Source organism: Amblyomma americanum, chromosome 1 (genome assembly GCF_052857255.1).
Source record: "Amblyomma americanum isolate KBUSLIRL-KWMA chromosome 1, ASM5285725v1, whole genome shotgun sequence".
NCBI lineage: Eukaryota > Metazoa > Arthropoda > Arachnida > Ixodida > Ixodidae > Amblyomma > Amblyomma americanum.
The window spans coordinates 88,521,069-88,548,957 of NC_135497.1; the positions used below are offsets into that span (position 1 = coordinate 88,521,069).

At 43.2% G+C, this 27,889-nt stretch overlaps 2 protein-coding genes and 1 long non-coding RNA gene across 4 annotated transcripts in view; 2 read left to right on the forward strand and 1 right to left on the reverse strand.

Moving 5' to 3' along the window:
• Positions 1-27,889, forward strand: part of LOC144113186 (protein regulator of cytokinesis 1-like) — a 347,115-nt gene that overhangs the window by 251,415 nt on the left and 67,811 nt on the right. The window lies entirely within an intron of this gene.
• LOC144113192 (uncharacterized) lies at positions 208-8,218 on the forward strand. The gene is made up of 2 exons (XR_013310683.1): positions 208-601; positions 6,089-8,218. It is a non-coding gene; the product is annotated as an uncharacterized LOC144113192 (long non-coding RNA).
• On the reverse strand, positions 2,416-27,888 carry LOC144113182 (uncharacterized). Its single transcript, XM_077646123.1, has 7 exons — positions 27,699-27,888; positions 21,622-21,751; positions 16,073-16,717; positions 9,122-9,415; positions 8,204-8,389; positions 4,665-5,459; positions 2,416-3,148 (listed from the first exon to the last, which is right to left on the reverse strand). The coding sequence occupies exons 4-7, from the start codon at positions 9,251-9,253 to the stop codon at positions 2,798-2,800; spliced, it is 1,464 nt and encodes a 487-aa protein (XP_077502249.1). The 5' UTR covers positions 9,254-9,415; positions 16,073-16,717; positions 21,622-21,751; positions 27,699-27,888; the 3' UTR covers positions 2,416-2,797.

The following is a 27,889-nucleotide window of genomic DNA, read 5'->3' on the forward strand; positions in this document are numbered from 1 at the left end:
TCAACACTTCGGGTCTTTGGAAACAAGCCCAACAGGGCAACCAACAAAGCAAGTTCTGCCAAATTTAGCAGAATAATAACAAGCAGTTTTGAAACAACCATTTTGCAAAAAATGCATGCAAAGTAGTGCTTAATTTTTTAAATGAGTATAAAATAAAAATGAAATACTTTACAAAAATGCAGTGCCAGTCTTGTCGATCTCGAAATTGGCGGGGCAGCAGCATCGTGATCGCCACGAAGTCAGATAGGCTACTCGGTGCTGCGTGAAGTTGTCTAAATTAATTCGATTCCGTCTATTTTTTCAAAGGTATTCAATATGTAAGTTAATGAAACGCTTACGCATACCACGCTTTGACCCTCAGCAACTGGAATCAGCGAGTCGAGCTACGTAGGCTCGATGTGCCCCACACAGCGCTGTTCAAAGAATACCGTCACCGCAAGAGATGGCCAGAACGAAGCGTAGTTCTTCGCTTCGAACGATATGTGAGTGTCATCGCCGGAACGCCGCGACAGCTTTCATAAACCTCAAACCGCAGTTCATGACCAACTTGGGTGTACTCGTCCGGTGACAACGCTGCGGCAATAACCCAACCAGCGAAAAGGTAAGCTATCAGAAAACCCAAAACATTATCGTGTGGAAATTTAAAGTATTAAATTTCCTGCGAACTGGGAAGGGTCTCTTACAACGTTAAAAACTTAAATATACGGTGTCTCTTCAACAATGGGTGCCAACTAAGTGTGACAGTCATAACTTGCACGTCAGATATAAGATGTTGAAGCACTAGCTGTGGCAATCGTTTGGTCGCGGATGGGATGGAAACGAAAGAATGCAAGCACTGGCCTTAAATGAATTAATCAAGAGCTTGAGATGTTCGTCTCCCATACAGGAGCTTTGTTCACAATGATACAGCGACACTGGGCACAAGCGTGCGGAATGGCGCCGTTGCTTGCTACTGTGAATGTGCTAAAAAAAATTATAAGTCAGTTTTCTTTTCATACTGTCGTAGCTTTAGCTTCAAAAGGGAGCAGGTGATCGGTCTCCACGGTGCATACGAACATGGCTTTTAAAGGCCTGCTGCCTCTCAGTGCTTTCCTGTCGACAATTTTGTTCACTTCATAGCAACTCCAATTCACAGGGAATAAATTTTAGGCAACCGCAACTACACAAAGGCAGTGTACTGCTTTAAAAGTATGCACCTGTGGAAGAAACAGTGGTAATTTCTTGTGACTGACATTGCCAGAAAAAAAAAAGAAGCTTATTCCTTCAGTTTCATGCGTTTCACGGCAACCTTATCGTGTCGCAGTTGTTTGGTACGGATGTTTTACACTTGCAGTCCATTCTCATCTCAAACAAAAACCCGTCTCTTTGTTCCCATCGCAATTACAGAAATGTGAAGTGAATGGCAATAATTTTACATTTACATTTTCATTCGTTACAAGGAATGAGCAAAATGCCTGCATAACATACTAATGTGGTTTTGAGAACTGGCATGGGGTCACTCGATCATAAGGTGCCATACATATCTGGTACTAGTCAAAAAAGCAATATTATGATTGTTAATATTCTGCCCCATGAAACTTGAAATATTCTTCAGCAGCCGTTCGGGACAATAAGATATATTGCCACCTCTATTACCACTTGCTTGACCAACATACGCTGCTGATAGACTAGCAGTTGCTGTGCCTGGCATAACGCCAGCATGCTCTAAATAAAATTCAGTGCTCCTTGGGAACATGCCACAAAAAAATAAAAGAAAAGCGATTTGCTACACATCTCTACGGCAATTTAGCTCAAGCCTATAATGTTGACCAACTGACCTTTAAGTAGTTTATTACCTCTGATAGTGATTTACTGCTGCTTATCTATCCGCTAAATTTCTCACAAAAGGTATTCCCTGTTCAGATATACTCTTTAGCAGCAGCACTATCACTGCCTCGTCCGCCATGCCGTACTGCCGCTGCACCTCTTGTAGAAGGTGCATCGACCGAATACTGAAATTTGACATCACAGTCATTGATCACCTGTTGAAGCTGAAAATGAAATAGTGTGAAAGCAGAAATAGGATTGTAAATTATTCAGCAGTTGTACGCAAATACCACATGGCAATTCATGTATATTATTGTCTTATGTATTATTACAAAGAAGAAAACATGCAACCAGGATTTGGTGTCTATAGTCATTGAACTTCTGCACAGGCATAATTGATGGCTCATTGCCCTAAAAGCATAGATGTAAGCCAGCGACTTGCTGTACATGAGGCGCAGTCACGTGCTACTTGATGGGAGGGCTACTCTCCAATTGCGCAAGGCATGTGTGCTTTTCTTGTGACTTGTCGTGTTAGCTTTCATGTCTTGTGCATATTGCTTATGCAATTTTCTCGATGGGGAGGGGGGGGGGGGGGGGGGGGATGAGCCAACAACTTATCTTTTTGGGAGACCAGCTGGGTGGTGCTTAGAGGGACCCTGAAATGATTTCAGTGGCCATATTATAGTGCAGCAGATCTGCAGAGGTGGTCTTTGTGGGTATTCGAGTCAAATTTGAAAGCTCTGCGTGGACCCTACAATTTAGAAACCATTTTAAAGAAATCACTACTCGCAGTAGCTTGCAAACCGATTAGGGTGACATATCAACCCGCGCATGTCCCCTACCCCTATTTATTACATCAGTGGGCAGTCTGGGCTAGCCGGTTTGCCCACACTGTGAATGATTGTTTCAAGGTGAGTGACCCTTTGTTGGCACTGCATGATTCTGCCATTTGCACTCACAAGCACACTCACACTGATGCAGCAGTCCACAGTCACTTTGCAGCTGGGACGTTGTCCTCCACACTGCGGCACAGCGAGTGACTGCGCTTGGCCTTCTTTGATGGCCTGCCTGGGGGGACACATTTTGAACCTTTGTTCAGGCCAGGTCGTCTCCTTGAGATGCTTGTTGGCTGCACACTTATCTTGCCTCGGCACCTTGAAACCCTGCAGACTGCAGCTGACATGTTTATCATTGCCGTGACAAAGCTTTGCTTGCTTGGAAGGCTTTTCAGTTTTTTTGCCATTCTGGCTGTATGCTTCATGCATGCCGGGTCATTTCCAACTTCAGCCTTCAGGTGTTGAAAGGCTTCTATGAGGGCTTCGAAAGGGTCCTCCTCTAGTTCCTAAAGCAAACACACACAAGAAAAAACAATTCTTTGCTTAAATGCTCCTGTTGGCCTACCGATGGGCTGCTTGTCTCAATCTGTTCTATGCGAAGAGAAAACTGAGCTCTATGAACCTGATGCTCGTCAAAGGTACAGCACGGCAGCCTTCGTTAAACTTCCTCCCATTGAAAATGAGCCAAGTTCTTTGATGCACATGTGGCTAAAATGTAAGAAGGAAAAGTGAGGAGAAGCACCATGTATCCCAGACGTATTGTGAAAAAAGTGGCAGAACTAACATATTATTCATAAGCCTACTTTACGCTTCAGAATCATGGTTGCTAAGAGGCAGCACGCCAGTCGGCATGTGCAGGCTGTTGCTGCTGTGGGCAACAGAGAGGCATGATTCAGTAAAACGAGCTCTTGGGCGTGTTGGTTACTTGTCTTAGGCACAGTAGCAGCGCAAAAAAACACACAAAAGAAGAACTAGACGCAGCGTCTGTGTGTCTCTCGGTGTCTAGTTCTTCTTTTGTGTGTGCTTTTTTGCGCTGCTACTGTGCCTAAGAGAGGAATGAGAGGAGGATGATGCGTCATGCATATGGGGGGAGGGCATTGTCTGATCGTGGGGCGGCTCCTCTGCTCTCCTCTATGTTTAAATTTACTTCCTCCATGGTCTAAAATATGCATGAACCGTTGTTAGGTCTTCTTGCTTTTGGGGGAAAATTGCATAATTAAGCATTTCTGCAGAATTCTTGTTAGGAACGACAATTTCGTTTTTTGTTATTACAGACACCAATCAGAGTGTGAGAGTAATAAAAATGGGACTGGTTTGTTTTGAATGCTCATAAAAGTCAGCATATTGTTACACAGTTTTGTTGATGCTTTGATATGCTTAACCTCTCCGTCTATATAAGCAAGTGAACGCCTCGAGCTTGGCGGCTGCAGTAACAGTGCATTCACATTCTTTCAGAGGAAAAGCCACGATACTGTCATATTTTGAAAGGAGCATTAATGGTAGTGACGAAGTTTCTAGTTTTGAGTAACGCTGAGCATCCAATCATGGGTTTTTATCTTTTATGGTATCAGGCTGTCCAGGAATGAATGAGTGACAGTCCAATGCCAGACTAATATATGGCTTTGTCCGGCTTGCATGCATGGCCACGACAGCAGGTGCAGTATAGTGCACCATGGCACTGGGGGGCATTGTCTTACCACCACCTTCCTTCAAGTGAAGGGAATACCAAGTATTACCTGATGCTGAACTGCAACCAGCACATGCTGCTTTACTGAAGGTACATTTGGAGTATGCACGGTGTCTCAGAAATAAACATGTATTTATTTTATATGCGTTATGGTTTCTGCAAAATGTTGCATATTTTTCTTTATGAATTCGCAGCATTTTAAATTCTCCACCACAGAAAATAATGGGCCTTAGTCATCATATGGTGCCTATTGTCACTGACTATGGTTTATAATGACTGCCGCCAACATAGAGTTGCTGTAATTCATCTTGCTAATGTATAGCACCATAACTTACCTGGTTCATTAGTTGAGCAGTGGAAGTTTCCCTACTTTCTGGAGGACTGTATTGGGTCGTTGGAGCTGTTGAAGTGGAGGGAGTGTCCCAACAGTCTAGAGCATCGGTGGGAGCCTTGCTGCACGCAGCATTTTGCAGCACTTGTGTCTCGTGGAGGCCTTCAAAGAAATCAATGCCAGGAAAGTTGTCTCCGAGCAAAAGCTTTCCAAGGTTGTAGCGAGCTTCTGTAGTCAGCAGAGGTGCATTTGGGAAGATCCCACCAAACACTTTGTGCACGAGTGCCTGGTGTTTACAAAATGCGCCCTGCTGACCAGAGCGGCAGGTGCACAGGCTGATGTCAGAGTACACAGTGTAAAGCTTGCTATCTGGACTGCTGCCACTTGGGACGACATAATGCCCATCTCCGTTGCACCTAATGTTTTTTTCGGTGTCTTTTGGCAGCTTCTTTAAAAGCCTCTCATAGAGGAGCATGTGCCCAGTCATACGTGAGTGTGCATGGTCTAGTATTCTGTGGAAAAAATATTTCTCCCACACAACAGAGAGGAATTCAGCTAATGTCGCAACATTAAACGCTTTTGTCCTGTGCAAGATTATGTCTTTTAGGACCCTAATCAAGACCTCTGAATAATTATTTGTGTTGTGGCCTCGTGTCTTCGCTGACAGTCGGAAGAGAAGCACCCATTCTTCTTCTCTCTCCAGTAGAGAGTCGACGTGGGGGATGAAGCCCTTGTGCTGTTGGGAGTAAAGGTCTTGCTTGGCGGCCTCCAATGTGTCTTTGCTATTAGCGTACATGATCTGCAAGGTTTCCAGCAAAAAAAAAAAGAATAGCTCCAAGCAGAAGCATTTAAACACTAGTGCAGTATATAAAAAAACTAAATATTTCAATTCTGAACCACGTTATATGAAGTACATTCCAAACATTTACATGTAGTCTGAAAGCTTAGCTTTGAATTAGTCAGTGTCCAAAATTTTTAGCACTGGTGCTGCCATCTCAAGAGCATCTGTTTATTGAAGTGCAGCAGCAGGTGGAAACACTAGTATAGCTTCAACGGCATTGTAAAGATCCTCACTTAATTATGAGCTAGAACAAAGTTGCTACAACGATTTATACATATGCTGAGTTTGTCAATTCGGTCTACAGATCCCTGGAAGAATGAGCAGGTGCGTTAATTTTGGGTGCACATTGGGAAAAGTTTCATGGAGACCTTGGCAGTGATTAAGCAAGCATTCACGCAGGTTTGCAAGGCCTGTATGAAATGCTGTTACCAAAATTAAACTTCTTGAATTGGTTACAGACACGGCAGCAGATTTAACTCTTGTTGTGCATGATTTTATTGCCTGACCACTCTTCGGAACGAGGAGTGCATTGACATCTGCATGGAGCTACATAGGATTGTCGTAAATGTGCAAACATTTCGTTCCAGGTCACTGTTGCGGCTACCTGGTGTTGCAATTATGACTCTGAAAGAAAGCAACCATCTTCCCAGGGAAGAGCCTGCACTTGTGATGAATGGTGAGACAAGTGTAAAGTCGGGTGCATGTTCAGGACTATCCTTGGCATCCATGGCATTGTGCACGAAAAGCAGACACCAGAACGACAAAGGAGTCAATTCCATCTGCTACTGTACCATCTTGCAGCACCTGGAGACGTCCCCTTAATCGGCCTACAGAATGGTTTCAAGGCTCCCTTTTCAAAATTTGCTGCTTTTGTTAAAAAAGAGGTGGAGCTACCATCAGAAAAATGTATCAGGGCTATGACATTGCATCTCACATAAAGCGAACAACCTTGGCTATATCACTCTGTTACAACTAATGAGGAAGCACTGTAAGCTCACTCCCACAGTCTCCTAGCTACTGTGATCCCCGTAAAGAAAATGTAGCTACCCCCTCCCCTGAAATAAATAAATTAAAGTGGATTTGAAGCTTTAACTGCTATTCAGGTTTGCTCCAACAGACTACAAGGTCAGGTGTCGCTTGCATGTGCGCCAGCCAGGTAAATCGTCTAAACTGGAAGCAGAAGCACGGTAAGCACTAGACAGGTGCAGCGTTGGAAGTGAACTGCTGCACACGGCCGGTGCTCAGCCAATGGCAGGAATTTGAAAAGCTTGAAAGCCAGTCACGAGGTATGCCTTGCAGGCCCACCTGGTCACGTGATGCGTCACCTGTCCAATCTGATCTCTGCCCTCTGTGCGACTGCCGTGTCCAAGAAACTCGTAAACAGCAGATTTCCTGTGTAACCCATGTTTAGAGCGCTCGAACAGTGTGCACCAATCACTGAAATCTGAAATCATGTATTAGCCATTGTTTTTTCGCAAAGGGCTATTTCCCACCTGGTTTATAGGCCTATTCGACTATTCCTGTGGAAAGGTTGTTCAAGAGCCTAATAGTCACGGCAAGGTATAGCTTTATTTGGAACTCTATGCATTACATGAGAGCTTTACAGAAGGGTCATGCATACTGTACGTTATGAGTGCACTTGAGCTGCAGTAGCTTTGTACCCTGACAACTTTGTTGAGGATTGAAGGCGAGGATAGCGACTTTCACCGGTTGCCATGAGCATCTCATTCACGACGGTATTATTATGTCCCTGAAACGCTAAGGTCTTGGCCAGGAGCACGTGACCTTTCTAGAGAGCTTCGAAAGCAGTTTGATAGGGTCCGCTTTGAAGAAACAGGCACACACAGTTGACCTTTTGAACAAATAACTGCCACTTTTCCCTGACTATTTTTCGGCTGTAATAGGGCAAGTCCAGTGACTACAAACTTTAGATACAACGAACCTAATCCATGTGACCTTCAAGTTTATTATAAGTCGGCTCGACTGTTTAACCTTGTCCATGATCACGAGGTTGTGTACAGCTCTTTATCTGAACAGTATTGTCTCATTCCACAGTCGCAAATGGTTCCTTGTTATGCCTGCTTGCCGCTGACACCTGTGCTGCCCCTGCTGTGCTGCATAAGTAGTCCCACAATCTTTGTGATGATGAATTGTGAGGTGAAAACTCTCCTATGCTAGGCTGTACTTTTTACAATTATGTGTGTATGGTGCCTACAAACTGAAACACGAGTGGTCAGTGCTTTGGCTGCATCATCATGTACCAGACATGCTATAGTAGCACCCATTCTTCAACCAAATACCATAGGCCTGCACAGCACGCATACAATCTATGACTTGTGAGACATTGTCTTGTGACATAGTATCAACAGCACAATACCTGGCCTTTCCACCGCAGTGGCTCAGTGCTTATGGCGCTTGGCTGCTGACCCGAAAGACGAGGGTTCAATCCCAACCACAGCGGTCTCATTTTGATGGAAGCGAGATGCTAGAGGCCTTTGTGCTGTGCGATGTCAGTGCATGTAGAGCCCCATGGGGCCGACATTATCCGGAGGCCTTCACTACGGCGTCTCTCATAGCCTGAGTCGCTTTGGGTGATTAAACACCCATAAAACATCAAGACTGTTTCTTCTGAATCGGTCGCTCATTGCTGTTTCTGCACGCATTCAGATTTTTATATCGCTGATAATGAATAAATTCCATACCTTTTGAAAAATGGCCATCAGTGACTTCCTTTCACTTGGGCTGACACCATGCTTGCCAAGCGTCAGCCACAGCCACTCAGCCTGCGCTACATGAAAGTGGCATAGCTGCTGCCTGGCTTCTGGCCAATGTTCAAGAATTGCTGCTTTCTCAGCAGCACTGTTATCAGTCATAAAAGTCTCTGGTGCCTGCAGCAAGAAAAGGCCACATATTGACAGCTATGGAACAGCTGAGTTATTCCCATGACAGACATTTACGGGTGCAGGGTAACATGATTAGAACGAACCTTGGGAGGCAGTAGTTTAGCTGCATTGTATGTCAGTTCAGCCGACCTTGCTACATTACCCTGTGTTGCTATGAGGGTATTTTTCACTTCGGCTTTGATAGCATTACTTAAAGGATCCTAACACTATGCAACTATAATTTCTATCTTTGCCAAACATAGCTTGATATTTCAATGTAGAGGTGACATTTACACAGCATAGTTCAGCGTGTCAGGCAGGCTATACCAAAGAAAGCTTAACCTAACCACTTCAATTCTATAGCTTGTTCATTTGTGGTTGAAGTCTTATATATGACAGGCTTGGCATGACAGGCTGGGCAAGCAGGAATTTAGGAAGCATTGGGATAGGCTTGCATTAACTCAGCTTTTTTTTTTATCAAAGTGCAAAGTCATATATTTTAAAATTTGCAGATTGTCACACCACCTCTTGCAGCAAACTGTTAAAGCTTAGAAGTTGCAGGCATGGCCTGTGGCCAATGCTGGTATTGTTAAGCAGTGGCTCTGTCTCTGCTGCTTTCAAAAAGTACAGGCTGGCGCAGATCCATATTCTGAATTAATGTTGCCTAACTCATGTATTCTAGCATTACCTGGCATTTCTTCAAACAACATGTATAATTTACAATTTACATGTGCCCACCTCACAGCCTCCAAAGCAAAAGGGGTAGTTGTGCTTCAGGAGCTCGAAGCCTGCTGAGTAGCCCTCAGTAGTCCGACTGCTGTGCACAATGACTGCTATGGGTATGGCACCAGCTGATGTTGCTGTCAGCATAAATTGTCACGCTGCTCCTTGTTGAGTCACATGACGCCGTGGAATCAACGAAGATGACTTCGGAGGATGATTCCAGCTGCTGGGCACGCCTCATGATTGGAGTTACCAGGAGCACTGCCCAGGTGCCTGCCCCTCCCTCTGAGTGCACCTTCACATCAACTCCTGCATAAAAAGGTTTTCATGTTTCAGTATGGCATAACATGAAAGCATAGTTTGTGTGGCAACACAGATTATCTTATGAGGCACTGAGAACAAATTGATTCCTACGTCGATTCCTACTCTTATATGGACGAAGAGCACATTTTCACTGAAAAGAATTTTTATACGGTAGGAAGGACTTTAAAATGGAAGAAGGGTATCGCCATCGCTGCCCATTTTCACAGCTACATTTTAGTGATTTCAAGCGAGATTTCTTGTTCCATGCAACAAAGAACAAAGTATAATGTGCCTGCATAATGTCACTTTATGTATTGCTACTGGCAGTCCACTTTCATCTCACCAGGGAAATGAAACAGCTAAATGTGCAAAATATAACTAAACAAACTCGCAACACAATGTCATCACCGCCATTGCAAGTTTTCATTAAAATAGGGCAAAAATATTGCAGTGTTAACTCCTAATTTTTTCAGCAAAAGCATACTTATAATGTATGTTTTTCTCTGAGTTTGGTGGCTATGCAATATTTTATTCCGGCGCAAATAAGTTTTGAAGTTTGTCATTTCCGTGGCGTCTGTTATGGTGATTGCTTTAAGCAAGACTGCATTTTCGGGATCACGAACATTCCCCATGCGTTTATACTTTCTAGCTGCTTCACTAACAAAATTTTCATGCTGTTTTAGGTCATCGTAACATTTTATGAAAGGACTCATTGTTTTCAGTCGCTGCTTCGGCCATGCAAGACGAATATGCATATTTTTCAATGATGCTGTGATGGCATTTAAGCATCACGCGAAGCACGCCCCTGGCCACAGGCTGAATTTCAGTTTTGGCTTGCTGTTCTTGCTTTCTTTAAAATGGGTTCACTAAATAACTTGAAAAATGGTTTTTTTCTTGTGTAGAGTGGACTCTATAAAGATGTAATGCTACTGCCAACTTGAAATGTTTGATAAACCTCAGGAGTAGCACTCACTTTAACAGTCCTTGAAGTATTACTGCTAGTCGGACCTCAGAACTTCACCAAGCTCTTTTTTTTTCTTATTCTATTGAATAGTCCTTTATAAGTCCTGGCCTTATGATCCACTTATTGCAAGTCCTTTATCTTCGTTGTATACTGTTCTGTGTTTTGACGATTTCTCTAAAAATGGGATTTGGTGGGATTTTTCTTTCACTCGGAGCATAAAGTGCTTCATAGACCTGTTACACAAAGGGGTGCAATTCTTTCAATACATATCACATGTTAGTACCTCCGTGTGCAGATGTTTACGCTCACTGCCCGCTTGGTGGGTGTGCTACATTGTAGTTTTGTCTAGGCACAATAATTGGCTGAAAAGGGTTAGGACATATTGCTTTCTTAGTAAGCAGAACAAATATTTGTCACTAACTTGTGTTAAGGAAAGCTATCTCCTGGCATTAGGCCTGAATAAATTTTTGGCATTACAAAGAAAGCTAAAGGTGCAGTGGGGTAGGCAACGTTTTTGGTATCTTTGTGTAAACAAAGTTAAAGCTGACAAATTTTTCCCTTATTGGTTAATAGATGCTTGGCAGTGCTAAGCAAGTATCTCTGTGTCTCAATACTAGATAGCGATCATGCTTATTGCATTGTTTGTTAATTGTCCACCCTCATCAGTACATTGAACAGGCTAATGAGACACATATTTGAACTTGCTTCACTTCTTCCAGAGCAATAATAATGCCATGGCAAAGACCACTAATCCGCTCTTCCTGACAATGCAGGTGCTTGTCACGATCATCGTCGCATTTCTGCCTGGCCTGACGACTGCGCAGTCGGGTTCGTCATCCCTGCCGATTTATCTTGGCTGCGGCGGATTTGGGACTGGCTGCGTCAACGTCACCGCTGCCGTCGACACGCCGCCACGGATCTGCCCAACCCTCGCTGCCTCCTGGATCGCCCCATCACAGTCGACATCATCATCTTCAGCTATAAAACCGCTGCATCCGTCAACGACACTTCGTGGGCTTGGTGGCTGTGCCATGGCAAAGACCACTAATCCGCTCTTCCTGACAATGCAGGTGCTTGTCACGATCATCGTCGCATTTCTGCCTGGCCTGACGACTGCGCAGTCGGGTTCGTCATCCCTACCGATTTATCTTGGCTGCGGCGGATTTGGGACTGGCTGCGTCAACGTCACCGCTGCCGTCGACACGCCGCCACGGATCTGCCCAACCCTCGCTGCCTCCTGGATCGCCCCATCACAGTCGACATCATCATCTTCAGCTATAAAACCGCTGCATCCGTCAACGACACTTCGTGGGCTTGGTGGCTGTGCCATGGCAAAGACCACTAATCCGCTCTTCCTGACAATGCAGGTTGGTGAACAATACAGCCTGTTCGCTAAGAAAACTAGTAACTACTTCTTAGTGCAGCTACCAAGCCCACAGTGTCTGAGTGCTATCGCTGCCGATTTTGCCCGTTCTCTTCTGTTGTTGTTATCCGGTGATATTGAAACTAACCCCGGTCCTGATTCTGTCGCCATTCTTGCCGAGCTGCAAAAAATTTCAGCCAGTCAATCTCAACTCATCGCTGATGTGGGTGAACTAAAAAACCAACTACTAACGACAAACCAAACCATCTTCAATCTGAACGAAAGAATGACTGATCTCGAGAACCACTACCAAACCCTAAAAACCTTACAAACAGACCTTGATACTGTCCGAACTAACGCCGCCCAGACAGCCAGCTTAGTCTCTGCACTAGAAACACGCCTAGACGACGCCGAAAATCGATCGCGGCGGAATAATCTAATATTTTATGGCCTTGAAGACACTAATGCGGCCGAAACATATGCTGAGGCTGAAGAAATCATCATTCGTCACTGCCAGGATCGCCTTAACATATCAATCGACCCTAAAGAAATAGAACGCGCACATCGCCTTGGACGCCACTCTGACGACCGCTGCCGCCCAATAATAACCAAATTCACGTCCTACAAAACTAAAGACAATATTCTCTCAAATGCCCGGAAACTAAAGAACACATCCTATAGCATCGGCGAAGACTTCTCTCGTTCCGTCCAAACCGCGCGTAGCCACCTTGTAGCATTCGCCAAAGCCAAAAAAGCTAAATTTTCACTTCGCTACAAGACATTGCACATTGGAGCTAAGCGTTACATGTACGATATCTCATCGCAGATGGTTAAAGAGATGCCATAGCGGTTACCTCCCCCAAATGTAATCAATACCCGTCCCCGCACTTTACCAAGCAATCATCTTTCGTTCTCTGTAACCTACACTAATATTCGCAGTCTTATGCCGAAACGAGAACGCGTGTCTAGCTTAGTCATATCATCTAACAGCAGTATGCTGTTACTAACTGAAACCTGGCTTACTAATGATATCACTGATGCTGAAGTTATTGCCGATTTGCCGAATTTTTCTGTTTATCGGAAGGACCGCACAGATTCTCGAGGGGGTGGCGTGCTGATCGCTGCTGGACCTGAATTATCTTGTTCACCCATCCGTCTCCCATCTAACTTAGAGATACTGTGGCTTTTGTGCCATACTTCACCGCATTCAGTCATAATCGGCGTGTGTTATAGGCCTCCGCATTCTAGCCCAAACTTTTCTCGTGAACTTAACAATATGCTAAACCAGCTCATAATATCTTATCCGAACGCGCATATTCTTCTGTTTGGTGATTTTAATTATCCAGGAATAAACTGGCTCAACCGTTCTCATTCACAGCCAATCAGTGCAGAATCAAGGGATTTTCTAGATGTTTGTTTGAACTTTAATCTTTACCAACTAGTAACCAGCCCAACACGCACCGCAGGCGATTCGAGCAACATTTTAGACTTAATACTAAGCTCTCATCCTGACAGTTTGTCATCCATTACATACTTAGAGCCCATTAGCGACCATAAAGTCATTCAAGCCGATTTTTCCTTCCGCACCGAGCGCCATGAAACACAAAAGAAAACAATCACCCTGTATGACAAGGGTAACTACAATGCCATTAATCATGAACTGAGCATTTTTTTCCCACTCTTCGAAGCCGGTTATAACCAGAGATCTGTTAACGAGAATTGGCTAATATTTAAAAATAAACTTCATGAACTAACGCAAAAATTTATCCCTAGAATAACTTTTCGTGAAAATCGCTCTAAACCCTGGTTTTCTAAGACACTAAAAAGACTGGAGAATAAAAAGAAGCGGCTTTTTCGCGCTGCCAAATTTAAAAGCAATTCCGAAGCGTGGGAGAAATACTTTTCAGCCGAAAAAGAATACTTGACTTCCGTCACCAACGCTAAACACTCATTTTTTAACAGCGACCTACCGCGCATGCTATGCGATAACCCCAAAAAATTTTGGCGCGTTATCAATCCCGCACCATCACACTCAGTCACTCTCACTCATGCATCCGGTATTCAAGCCTCCGACATAGAATGCGCTAACATCTTCAATACGGCGTTCTCGTCAATTTTCACCCAGGAGCGCAACCCGCCTCCAAGAATACCTCCTACTAATGCCACCTCACCGATGGACGCAATAACTTTTTCTTCAACTGGCATCTCGTCTTTAATCGAGAAAATGAAACTTTCCTCGTCAGCCGGCATCGACGAGATAAACACTAAACTACTAAAAAACACAAAATGTATCAGTGCAGTGTATCTTGAATTATTGTTTTCGCAATCACTCTCTACAGGTCTCATTCCGGAAAACTGGAAAGTTGGGAAGGTCGTTCCACTCTACAAATCAGGTGACAAAAATTCCCCTCTGAACTACCGTCCTATTTCTTTAACTAGCGTCCCCTGCAAGATCATGGAACATGTCATATACTCTCAGGTAATGAACTTCTTAGACGCTAACAATTTCTTCCATCCATCCCAGCACGGTTTCCGCAAGGGGTATTCATGCGAAACACAACTAGCCATGTTCCTCAACGACTTACATACTAACCTGGACGCTAACCTTCAAGTTGACGCCATCTTTCTGGATTACGCTAAAGCATTTGATAAAGTTCCACATCAACGTTTAATACAAAAACTTTCTATTCTAAACATTCATCCTAACGTGCTAAACTGGATCAAGGCCTTCTTAAGAAATCGCTTTCAGTCAGTCATTGTAAATAACCAGTCTTCCAACCCTCTCCCTGTAACATCCGGCGTCCCACAAGGCTCTGTTCTTGCACCCCTATTGTTTTTAATATATATTAATGATCTCCCTCAATACGTATCCTGCCAAATTCGAATGTTCGCTGACGACTGCGTAATTTACCGCCAAGTAACAAACATAACTGATCATGAAGCCCTCCAGCAGGACCTTAACCAAATTGAACAGTGGTGCGCAGATTGGCTTATGACCCTCAACCCTAGCAAATGCAAGCTTCTTTCCATCACCCGTCGCAAAAAGACTCATGCCTTCCAATACAAAATCGCTAACGAGTTCGTAGAATCTGTATCATCTTTCAAATACTTAGGCGTCACATTATCTAATGACCTAACATGGAATGCACATGTTACTAACGTGATATCATCGGCTAACAAAACTCTGGGATTTCTTAAACGTCACCTTCGCCTCACCTCACATCACGTGAAATTGCTCGCCTACAAGTCACTCATTAGACCTAAACTTGAATATGCATCCGCCATATGGGACCCGCATCATATTAACCTCGTAAACGATCTAGAAGCCGTTCAAAACCGCGCTACAAGGTTCATTCATTCTTCTTACTCCTACGACGTCAGTGTTTCAGCCTTAAAAACCAAATCAGCACTATCGCCTCTTTCCGTTCGTCGTCGCATAGCCACGCTATCACTGTACCACAAGTTCTTTTACTCATCCCTTAACCGTGTCCCTTACATCACGCCAGCATCATACATTTCTCATCGCACTAGCCACACGCTTCAAGTTTTTCGCCCACGTGCCCGAACTGTTACTTTTTCAGCCTCCTTCTTCCCACGTGCAGCTAAGGATTGGAACGGCCTTCCCCAGCACATCGTCGACATCACCTGTCCTTCATCATTTGCAAACAATCTAAACAACATTTTTTGTTCATGATCACTAATGGCATTGTTTTGTGCCTTTTCCTGCTAATCCCACCCCTTATGTAATACCCCGCGAGGGGTCTTTAAGGTAATAAAATGAAATGAAATGAAAGTATGTTACTGCTTACAACACAACCTTGCAAAATTGACGGCTTTCTCAAAACAGTTTTCTCGGTGGCAGATGGTCCAATCTAGTGTCCATAAATATTGGTTTGCAATTCAGCTGTGCACCTGTGCGTAGCGCGTGAGTTTGTGTTGAAGTGGCATAGAAAAATAGACTGCTAGAGGACATCACAACTCAGACTGTTTTTGTGGCGAGCGACTAGAGGCCATGCTGTGTTGCTGTTTCAGCAGCATTGTGCATGGATGCTTCCCTGCTGTGGTGTGGTCACTGAGCAAGGCAACCAGACTGGGAGCACATGCAAAAACTGGTTTAGCCTTCATACTGACATAGCTGCTTATTAGCCACAGAACGATGTACAGAAAGGAACCCTTATGGAGGACTAGAAATGAACTTCTGAAGGCAGTACATTTTATTCCCACTGGCAGCTCTAGCAAGTGGCAAGCAACAAAAAAAATGTTCCCTTTAACACGTTGTACAAAGGTTTGTGGCATGCACACTTAGCTGTCATCAAGCCTTTCTTTTTTTGCTTACCTTGTTCTGCATACTCGGGGATTTTCTCCTGCAGCCTCATCACTGGTTCCGAAACTGCCATAATGTGTCTCCCGCCAGGCCTCATACATATAATAAACAGTCCTTTTCGTTGGGTTTAGTGCGCCACTGGCAAGTTTCAGCAGGCTTCCAGTGTCGCCTTCAACACACAAAGACCCTTCGTGCAGGCGTATCGCATCAGCCGGAGTAAGTCCATCAGTGAAGTACTGGCGAAAAAGTTGTTTGTTTCCTCACTGCATCGCAGAAGGTGGAGAGCGGCTGCACTCTCCGTTGCATGGTTGTGCTGGGTGTGCAACTTTATCTATGCACACAGCGGAGGGTTTCTTTGGAGATACGCATCATTCTTTTGGGTGTTGTAGTTGACTTTTTTTATCTTTATATTGATCATTGCATTGCAGTTTGTTGTGCGTTTGGTGTTTTTTTGTTGAGGCAGTGGAGGTGGCACCTCCAAACTTTGTGACACACCTTTCTGCAAAGGACACATGTCCTGTGCTGCCCTGTCTGTCATAAGGAGCCATGAAGTGCCTCGTCTCCCCCTTCAGGCTGTGCCGCAGGAATGCATACAAGACCTCGAGGTCTGCAATTTCTTGATTGACAAATAATCCTTCTAGCTGCATGTCCGTTAGCCTGAAAAAAAAAAAGACGTTTGGCTGTAAAGCCTTCTTGACATCGCTGAAAACAACCATAACAGTGAGTGAAAGGTAATTTGTGTGCTTGCACAAGACTTTCACCTTTTTCAACCTAACGATCCAGTGCTGACCAATTTATCAACACCTACAGGGTATGCCCTCTCTTCTTTGTGTCATGCATTACCCCTTCATTTTTTGGCCCTGCCATCTTGGTGCGAAATTGATGGTCATATGCAATGTGCTTCAGGGAAGCCTGCCACTAATCTTTAAAAATGGGCTTTTTGAGTTATGAAGACTGCTTCTGCGGCAGAATAATACCAGTGTAAGCGGAAAATGCAAACAGGTCAATAAAGTCTGCTAGTAAGTTGGTTAAATAATTTCTGATAATTAACTTCATAACTATCGCAGTCAGGCAACTGGCAGTAATTAAAAATTGTAGCCGGTCATTAGTAACAGCCATATCACGATTACTCTAGATGCTGTGGCCCAGCAAATTTTAGCTAGATCATGCCAAGATACAAGCACTTTTGAAATGCATGCAGACAAACCAATCCCTCTTGTGCACGTAACTATATATTCGAAATAGCCAAACTTTCCATGTTACAGCGCCAAAGGTAATCATGTTTCAAAGTTCTAAAAATTGACATGGCTATCAGTAATGACCAGCTAGAAATCTCTAATTGCAACCAGGTGCTAACTGTGAGTTTTATCAGAACTTAGTTATGCACCTAACTAGTTAACATGCGGGCTTCCCTGAAATATCTGGTATACACTTATATGCATGACCACACTAATACCTCATGCCTACTGCGACATACTATCAACAAGAATAAATGGACTGCAAAAATTGTTGATTTTGTACTGCAGGGTAAGGCTCTCAGAAGGCAGCACGACAGACTTACAAAGGCAACTGCACCAGGTGCAGTCATCATCATCATCAGCCTGACTACACCCACTGCAGGGCAAAGGCCTCTCCCATGTCTCTCCATTTAATTTTGTCCTTTGTCAACTGTGACCACCGTACCCGGCAAACTTCTCATCCGCCCACCTAACTTTCTGCCGCCCCCTGCTATGCTTGTCTTCTCTTGGAATCCACTCCGTTACCCATAGGTGCAGTCTACTCCCGACTATATTAACTACTGTTGCACCGAGTTTCAAATTAAGTAAAATTTTAACCCAATTTTTGAATTTTGTTCACTTTTCAGACATGATAATGAATGCTCACAGCCTGTAATTTGTGGATTCCTTATTACTTAAACAGTTATTCCACTAATTGTTGGAAGTTATTCTTTGACATTTCATCTGGTAGTAGAAGTGCCCTAATCCAATACGTGGCTTACCCTGCACATTCGGCATCCAGCATTACTTTAACACACACTCAGCAACAGTTACTTTTCCTGAAACCTCAAACAACACTTCAATTTACTGACATGCAGCTTGCAAATACAGTTGCATACGTGCCTTCTAAAATGGGCCAGGAAGTGCCGCTGCGTGAACAGCAAGGGCCACTCTTTCTGTACATCACAAGCTCGCTTGCCCTTAGTGTTGATGGTCGCTCGAATTGCTGCATAAGCACGCATCAAGAGTTTTTCTTGCAGAGGAATGTTTTGCTCCTCTCGAGCTTTCAGCAAGAAGCATTTTTTTTGCTTCCTCACAATCATTGAAGTCTATGGCAGTGACTGGTGGCTGCCATTCTGTGCAGCCATAAGTTGTCCTTGCTGTTGCCCTCTTCAGAGGCCCTCTGCACAATTCCTCAGAAAGGCGCTTACATCTGCGCCTTGCGTTTTCAATTCGGCACTTAATTTTGTAAGCAAGTCCATGAAACGTTTTACCCCCTGAAGAGGTCGACAGTGCGTCACAGAGTGCTGACGAATATTTCTGGCCGACACGATTGGCCACTGACCGGATTTGCTTTGCAGTTGGCCTTGAGGCCGCTTTGCACATTGCTGTAGCTATTAGTCTTACTACTTCTTGATATTGACTTCGTTCAAGTGGGTTTGATGCACTCAGGGCTGTTAGAGTTTCATGAGACAGGGAGTTCTATGGAATCGTCAATGACTGAAAAGCTTCCAGTGATGGCTGGGGGGACGACGTTAAAGGCTCCTCTGTAAACAACATTCAAATGCAATCAGACTTGGCAAAGGAGTTGAGTGGTAACAATACCAGTACCTAGAGTAGCCGAACAAATTGCAAGATGGAATTTATTGCACAGCATTTAGAATCATTTAAACCTCTGCCCCATATTTTTGATCAAGTCAGATAGTCAGTTCAGCGTGATGTATCATCATCATCATCATGTCTATGTCCACTGCAGGACAAAAACCTCTTCCATATCCTTCCAATTAACCCTGTCTTTTGCCATCTGCGGCCACTTCAACCCTGAAAACTTTCTAATTTCATCTGCCTTCCTGACTTCGTCTCCTGTTATGCTAGCCCTTGTAGCACTACCCTTTAAGGACTATAGACAATTTTATTACGTGTTTTCTTTTTTCAAATGATGCATCAGACATGGATTACCAGATGGTACTAAACCTACAACTGCTAAGTAATTTATAATTGAATTTCTTCTCCCATGCTGTTTCGGCTTCATCGACCGAACGATGACTGACATCAAGTTGATGTTTTGGTCACGTGATCAACTAGAAAAACTAACATAATCAGCAGATATGTAGATTTAATTCACTACGACATTTAATCCAGCTTCTTCAAAGACCTGAAATGACAAAAATGATTTCTCACTTGACGTCAGAGTCGTCGTTCGGTCAATGAAACCGAAACACATTAGAGAAAAAATTCAGTTATAAATTATTTAGCAGTTGTAGGCAAATACCACCTGTTTCATTCTGTCGCCGAATGTTAGAGCTATCAGTTTCCTTTCCATAGCTTACTGAATTGTCCTGAATTTAAGTTCACCGAACTTGTTAGCCTCCACACTTCTGCCCCGTAGGCGAGTACAGATATGGCTGTTATTACTTCCCTCAAAAATGCTTGTAAACTGCCATTCATCACCTGAGAGTACCTGACAAGTGCACTCCACCCCATTCTTATTCTCCTAGTTATTTTACTCTCATGATCCAGGTCTGCAGTCACTAACTGTCCAAAGTAGGTGCATTCCTTACAGCTCCAATCTTAACCACATTCCTGCATATTATTTTTAGATGCACTGCTCTACTTTGCCTGCCTAGGTCATTGACCATGCTTTACGAGAAATGTTGTGGTGGGGAGCTTCAGATGATTTGACCACCTAGGGAACTTTAATGTGTACTGGCATCACACAGTGTACTGGCGGTTTTCTATTTTACCCTTTTAAAATTTGGCTGCAATGGCCAGGAATCAAACCTTTGAACTTGTTGACCTTTGACCACTCACAGAGTTGTGAGTGGCACTCCGTCCCATTATCTTCTCCTGTGTGTGTTTTTGGCGCCTTTAAATAATTACAATGAGCTGCTTTAGCGAGGACATGTGGTTTGCTGTGTCCAACATAGTGGCAGCAGAAGTCAATTATATGAGCAGGATGCAGCTTTGCTTTTTGTAGCTGCCTTTGCTTAATTTACTGTGCCTTATGTCAAGCAGGTGCAGTCATTTGAAAAACGCTAACAGCAGCCACACCAAAATAATATTGTGATAGTACAAGTTTTGCTTGGCAGAAATTGCTCCAGCTCTCTTTTCAGATTATGACTACACTGGCATTTCTCGTTACACTCAACCTGCTTTCCGCTCATTTCTGTAGCACTTCCCTTTCTTCGAAATAGAAAAGGATACAATCAAGTTTCGGATGACAGTATGCCAAACTAGTGCCTTTCCTTTTTTTCACCTTTAATTTTTTTCCCTGAGAGACGTCTTGGTCCAGAGAAAAGTATAGCAACTATAGCGCTATGTTATAATTTTACTGGTTTTGCTTACACAGCTTGTTCACATGTACAGTCATACACAAAAGCCTGTGTGTTGCAGATTCGTGGCAATAAATGTATTCCTGTGTAGCTAGGCAAAGCACGGCAATGAAAAGTACACACGCATGATGACATATGCGTGCTCCATTTGCTGGAATGAATAGCTGACTTTCTAGCGAGCTAATGCAGAATTTTTTTTTCGGCCAATCTGCATCCTGCAAACTTTTGTCAATGACTGTACAACCATCACATCGGAGTTCTGGTGTCATAGTGCAGTAGCAGGGCTCTTAATCAAAACTCATGGATCTTCTCACTCAATATAACTAGGTGTAGTGGCTACAACAGTGCAGACAACAATACAATGCATCCTTAGCATGCAGTTTGCTTGCTTCAAGATTTACCAGTCATGAGAAATAAATTTATTAAAGCAGAACTGTTTGTGCACATAGTTTGGTAAATACAGTTAAACCACTACAGTCCACCACACTAAACAGATGCTGTTGATCACTTGACCCCATCGTTAGCCTAGAATAAACTTGATGCTCAGGCTAATGCTTGCTTCAAGTTATCAATTATACTGATAGCAAATCTAAATTACTTCATAATTAACATGCCTGCCCTTTGTCTACATCAGGGTATAATAAGAATGCATATTAGTCAGGTCAGACCCATAGAGCCGCATAACTCTACTGATGCAAAAGGTGCGAATTTTGTGCGATGCCAGTGCCTGTATATTAAAGAATCCCAGATGGTTGAAATTAATTCGGAGCCCTGCACTAAGGCATCTCTCTTAGCCCATGTGCAGCTTCGGGATCACAAGCCATACCAGCCTAATGAATGCAAAGCAATGTGTAACAACACACTTCAATGCACACTCGAGAAATGTTATGTTGTCAGCCTCATCTGTGAATCCTCTGAGTACCAGGGCTTGAAATTTACCTTGGCCAGAAGATAGGTGGTGCATGTGCTTATGAATAGCGACAGAGTGTTGCATGCACTGAAAGCATCATACCTGCATTGAAAGGACCTGAAGTGAAAGCACTGGAGCCAAGTATGAATGTGCAGCCCAAATTGCCACCAAAGTTTTCTTGCATGTACTTAAAGCTTTCCTCATCAACTTCTGTGCCGTCTTCAAGAAATACCTAGGACAAAAAAAGGACATTTTAGAATGTGAATTTTTAAAGCAAGGATCCATACAGTCTAGCAGGCTGGTTAACGATCTCGAGGCTAAAGGGAAGATGTGGACCTTAAAAATGAAAATGTTTATTACAAGATATAACATAAAGAAATTAGCTGTGGATATGTAATACTTCCTTCTATTTTCGAACATATAATTAGTTTCAGTACATCTCAATCGGTTTTCATATTATGGAAAAATAACTGAAGCCTAATTAGGTAATTTCTTACAGGTCATTCAGACACTTTCCCTCAACCATGCAAAACTATGCTATTTGTATTGTTATTGAGGTACAACATCATACAGAAATGTTCAATTTTGTTAAAGCATCATAATTATGAAATATAATTAGGTGACATTAAAATTTGATATGTTCGACCGAGCTACAAAAATATAGCATAGCTCCATGGTTCAGTTCTTTCTGATCTCGACAGTATAAGTTTAATTGAAATTGCACCACAAAAGCATAATGAAAACATCTGTAAGGGTAATCAAGTTGGCAAAAACACAAAGTGGAAAAACTGCATTTGAGATGCGCATGCCAGGCACTCTGAGGCCCTTGTAGAGGCCTCGGAAAATGGCAGAATGCAGATATTCCTAGAGAACTTCCCCATACTAAGTAATACTTAAATGTAGGGAAGAGCGGCAGTTTTCAAACAAGAGCAAAATGGTGGCCATTGGATATGCGGTTCTGCCGCATTTTGCCCCGAAATCACCATTTCAGTGTGTTGGTGGCATCAAATATGTCATTTTTAATTTGGTAGCTGGAGGTCAAATAATCATGACAATATAGCACAGACAAGGACGACGAAACAATACAATGGCACAAACGCCGTCTTTCAAGAAGGTTACTGCAAACCACGTCAAATATATACATTGCGCCCCCTAAAAAAAACAATGAACAAAGTATGCCTTACATATTCACACTGGACGCGTTTAAAACAAAACAAAAATTGATTATGGTGCATTTAACCACACAAACTCTTTCTTTGTGAGTGTGAGTGACACAAAAGGTGCGCTACCACAATGATTGTGGTTATTTTAAAATTTTCATAGCCTTGATTATCTCACACATCAACTTTTCTCTGTGTCTGTCTAGCACAATACAGCGCATGAATTCCAGCACACAGCTTTCAGGATCTGGCAAATGATCGTAATCACGACAGTGAATCACCAAATTCTCCCTCACAGCTTTGTTCACATCATAATGGCGCTTTTTTAACCTCTCATTGGCACACCTGCCAGTTTTACCATTGTAAACATAGCCACAATTCAAGGGGATCAAGTACACTATGCCCTCTGTTTCTGATAATGATACGAGTTCAACAAGAACAGTACTGAGAGATGCATGTTTAAAACAGTGCAATGCACATATACCTTTAACCAGAACAGCCAGCCATTCCAAATTTGTGATCAAGTTGGACTTTTTTTTTCTGAACTGCACTTTCCGGAACCCAGAGGGTCTCCTTTGTGCAGCATCTGCTCATGTGAGAAGCTGATAAGGTGTCGTGATGTGGCCTTCGTAAGGTAAGACTCTGGTCTCCCGAGGCGATCATATTCGCATTTGTGGATGCCCCCTCGAGCCACCTGATTCCGTCCTCGCACCTCGCAGAGCATGGCTTTTATAAAAACAGCACACCAAAGCATCTCCCAAGTAACAGTGCAGAACACAGACGGGTGCACGAGATGAGAAGGCGGCACAACAAGCGCTCACTTGCAATGTTTGTTTTGAGAAATAAAGAACTTCATATACCCTTGCATAAAGTCGCCACATGTTCCAAGGACACGTGGCTTGCACACTGTGTGGCACACGCACTCCTGCACAGTCGTGAAAATCATTGCACGTTTGACAGCTCAAGTTCTTTTTTTGTTAGCAGTAGGGACGGTGTGCTGACGCATTGTTCTCGTAGTCTGAATATCCTAGCTGCCCCAATAATCTCACAGACCACCTGTTCACTGTGTGTTTTCAGCACTTTGCATCGATGATTGATTGAGGAATTGATTTTGCATTGTTGCATTGAGCACTACAGCATATTTTTGTCTGGATACACAGCACAATGCACTTTTTCGCAACTTTGGAATCTTTTTTTTTTTAAGTTATTCAGTTTAATTTTAGTGTAAACAATTTCTCCATGTAGTACATGTTTTGGTGAGGCAATGAAAAGCTTTATATAGCTCATAAATGCCGTGTCGACTTTTTAAAAAATGTTCCAAAATGAAGCATTCTGAGCTAAAAAAACAAACTACAAAAAACAAAAACCTTGTGCAGGCATTGTCTTGAGGCCAAAAAGAAAAGAAACATTTTATCATGAATTCTGTACGAGACCTACTTTTGCACTAGTCTGGAAAATTCAAAGGGCTGTCAGATGATGAGAAAAATTTTTTCTCATTGGATATTAAGAGAAATTTCTTTTGTGAGTTCAATAAAAAGACAAATTTTTGGACCAAAGTCAAAGAGGGTTATGAGCAAACATTGGTGCATTTGGCATGAAATGACCCATGTAGTCAGCTGCATAAAATTTAGATGAACTATATTACATGCACACATCTTTTTTTTTTTAAGCAATGTTACTGCCTCAGAGCATATAAAGGGGGTATGCTTGGGTGGTTTCGCTAGATGCTAAAATAAACTGATGACCACTTGCTTTGAACATGTATAGCAGACCTACCAAAATGACAACTTTGGTCCAATACACAAAATTCAAATGTTATGCTCATTAAATTTTTCTGGTGCTGGCGAGAACGGTGGTAGAGCCGCGTCAGAACTTGAACATTTATTGTGCTAAACACAAAACAACTGAACACTTGGAAATTCAGAAGTGGAAATATATACCAGTAATACAAAAATGGCAACCCTTATCCATTCATTTTAATTAATGAAATACAACCAAATTGACCTATTCAGTTCAAATCTGCATTAGCTATTATAATTTACTCAAGTTCTCTCATGGCCCATGCAGAGGCAGTAAGAGAGGGGAGTGAGCGGTTGCAAAGTGATACATAAGAATGCTGAACTGCAGGTTTTTCCAGGAAAAATAAATGCACATATATATTAAAATATTGCAACATCATTATACAGGATTATGGGGCAAAGGAAATACACATTACACATTGCTATAAAGAATATGTCTTGTACAAAAGATATTAGGGTGAGAAACAAAACAATGCAAGCCGCAGTATCATAATTGGTTCAAAACGTTTAGAAACAGTCGCAACAGCAGCAACCAACAACACCACAACGGCAAAACAATGTATAATTTGTATCAAGAACAATAAAAATAATGCTCAAACATGAAAAACCGGCTCAGTGAATAAATTCAGTGAATTTGGCAGAATATTTTAATTTAATTGTTTCAATTGCTTGGAGACGAGTATTGCACTTCACTTAATACATTAATTAATTACTGAAATAATGAATTCGACTCAGCTATTGCACGCACTTAATGACATGTTCAATTCTAAGAGATTCACTTGTCAAATGGTTTCACTTGTATATAGATTCACGAAATTATGCAGACAAATAAAAATGCGTACATGCTGTCCTATAGCTGCCTCATCTGTCGAAGACAGGATAAGGAGCGGATTACCTCCCAGGCGCAAAAAAAAAAATGTAATAACGGTATGTATAGCATGTGCCCATCACCTTGTCACTTCAATGGGCTCCGTGCGCTGGTATGGTGGTGCCAGCAGCGACCACATCGCCAGCGCCGCCTCGCGGCGTTAACCGGACGCTCAGTCACGGCCGGTCTCTCGAGGGGAGAGCCCGCGCTCTCCTCGACACTGGCCGTGATGGCACTGCGCCTTCCTCCATGCCGGTGCGTTCGCGTCAGCCCGGCCGCATAGCAGACGAGCACTAACCGCGATCAACGCCTGCTTCTCTGCGGATTTCAAGGCATTGAAAGCCTTGGCGCCACCGCTGCTACGTTTAGTTTCAATTTCTTTCAGGCTGTGCTGATCACCGATGCCGAGCAGCCATGATTGTGTTGCAGTCCCGACGGCACTGCAATATTTGGCACCGCAGTTGACCTTATTGAGATTAATTAAGTACCTTTACAGTTTGAGAAACAAGTCTCTGACTCAAATAATGAAATCAGCTATGTAATTTACACCTACTGTGACATCCACTATGTGAATGGTCGGCTAGAATTGCGAAAAACGCACTTACTACACATATCAGATTATAATGCTCTACATCCTGCAGGATCGTCACTGCTTTACTTTATGTATTCCCCTCAAAGAAGCATAGCTCTAAGCATACAAAAATACGATGGGTTTCTTGCTAAGTATCTTCCACAGTTAGAGGACTTTCATTTCAGGGATTTCGTGAAGCCACCAATTACATGAATTATTTCGGTCGTATTTTTCTTTTGGTAAATACTTAACTCCAGAAAGGCCGCGGCGGTGGCTCAGTGGTTATGGTGCTCAGCTGCTGACTTAAATGACTCGGGTTCGATCCTGGTTGCGGCGGTCGAATTTCGACGAAGGCATAATTCTAGAGGCCCGCGTACTGCGCGATGTTAGTGCACGTTAAAAAAACCCAAGTCGTTCAAATTATTTGGAACCTCCTACTATTGCGCCTCTTATAGCCTGAGTTGCATTGGGACGATAAACTTCATTAAAATCAAAATATTAATTCCATAAATTAAGGGTTTAGCGATGTTGTGAAATCCAAGAAATATATATAGGGAAATTTGAACCACTCTCTATTTTTCTTTTCCCTCGTCTAGAACAGGATTTGAGATCTCAGAAATGCAACAAATAAGGATACAAAATTTTAAACCCCTGTAGGAAATAAAATGATTCAAATAAATACACAAAACCTTAGGTGAAACAATGTGAAAACAACATAAGTATACTCAGAAGTACGACGTCGCTCCCACAGCATACACACGAGCACAAAAAAAAACTAGAAACAAAATTGACTCGCTGAACCACAGATGAGCATAGCAAACGAAGACTCAAACTTCAGATGCTAGCTCCAAGAACTTCACCGTAGACCATTTCCTGTGACTGACTGAGCGCATTCCTTCCCTCTACATAAAGACCTAAAGCAATTCCTACCAATGATGGCACGTTCAAAACACATAGTCAGTGTCAACCCTTTCCCAGTTCACACTCATCAATTCCACAGTGTACTCATTTCCAGCAGAACCTCTGTGCGTGAGCGAGCATGCACGATGTCCAAAGAAAGTGTTAAAATATTGTTACGGGGAAATACTATTTACATTTAATTACAAGTGTTGGGGGTTAGAATAAAGAGTTCCTAGCAGGGAGCACCAACACGAACAGGGAGCTGCATTAACCACCTCTTCTTGGTTCGTCCTTTCACGCGAGAGGCCACTTCGTCTTCCACTGCCACTTCATCGTAACATTATATTCGGTACCTTTTGCTGCAGTGTTTTTATAGCTGTTGTGACATTGCTAAACAGAGCAGTAGGTCGAGCACCCATAATTATCCAAGTTTGTTTTCGCCTTCGAACGAAACACCTCACCGCTCGCCTCGCTCACTGCAAACTGAACCAGAGAGCTGCGTCGGCTGCGTCCGCCTTTCGCCACCGCTGTTAACCAGGTGGCGCCACTCGCGCGCACCAAACTGCAGCGCACGGAGCCTATACGGCGAATCGAAACCATGTGCGCCCGCGCTTCGCATGTATACGGTAACGAGCCACGATACTCCATAATGCTGTATTTCGAGCTGGCCAGGTTACTGATACGCCGATGCGAGGGCCATTTTGGGGCATGCATATATGTTTTCTTTGCATTTCACGCGACAGTACGCGCTAACTCGTTCGTATGGTTTCTTTTTCTCCTCTCGTTGCAGCTGCCAATCCCTACAGTGAGTTGCTCGCCGCGAAAACTGACAGTGCTGTCTTGATAATCGCAGCGCTGATAAAAGCTGAATGTATACATACCTTGAAAACGAGCAGCACTTGCTTTGTCCGGCCAAGAAATGCTGTCTTGTTTGGCACATAGCTGCAGTCGCCGACAAACGACGTGCTGTTCGCGCGCCATTAGTTGCATCAGCAGCCGCGTTTTGTGGCACTCCGCGCTGTGTGCTGCGGCTCCAGGGGTGGTATCACTCCCCAAGACAATCATGTTCCGA

Excerpts from the sequence above, each read along its gene's own strand:
- LOC144113182 (XM_077646123.1), bottom strand. The coding sequence starts at position 9,253 with ATGCTGACAGCAACATCAGCTGGTGCCATACCCATAGCAGTCATTGTG. Across the intron at positions 5,460-8,203 it reads TGATGGCCATTTTTCAAAAG|ATCATGTACGCTAATAGCAA; the intron begins GTATGGAATTTA and ends GAAACCTTGCAG. Across the intron at positions 3,149-4,664 it reads CTGCTCAACTAATGAACCAG|GAACTAGAGGAGGACCCTTT; the intron begins GTAAGTTATGGT and ends TGTTTGCTTTAG.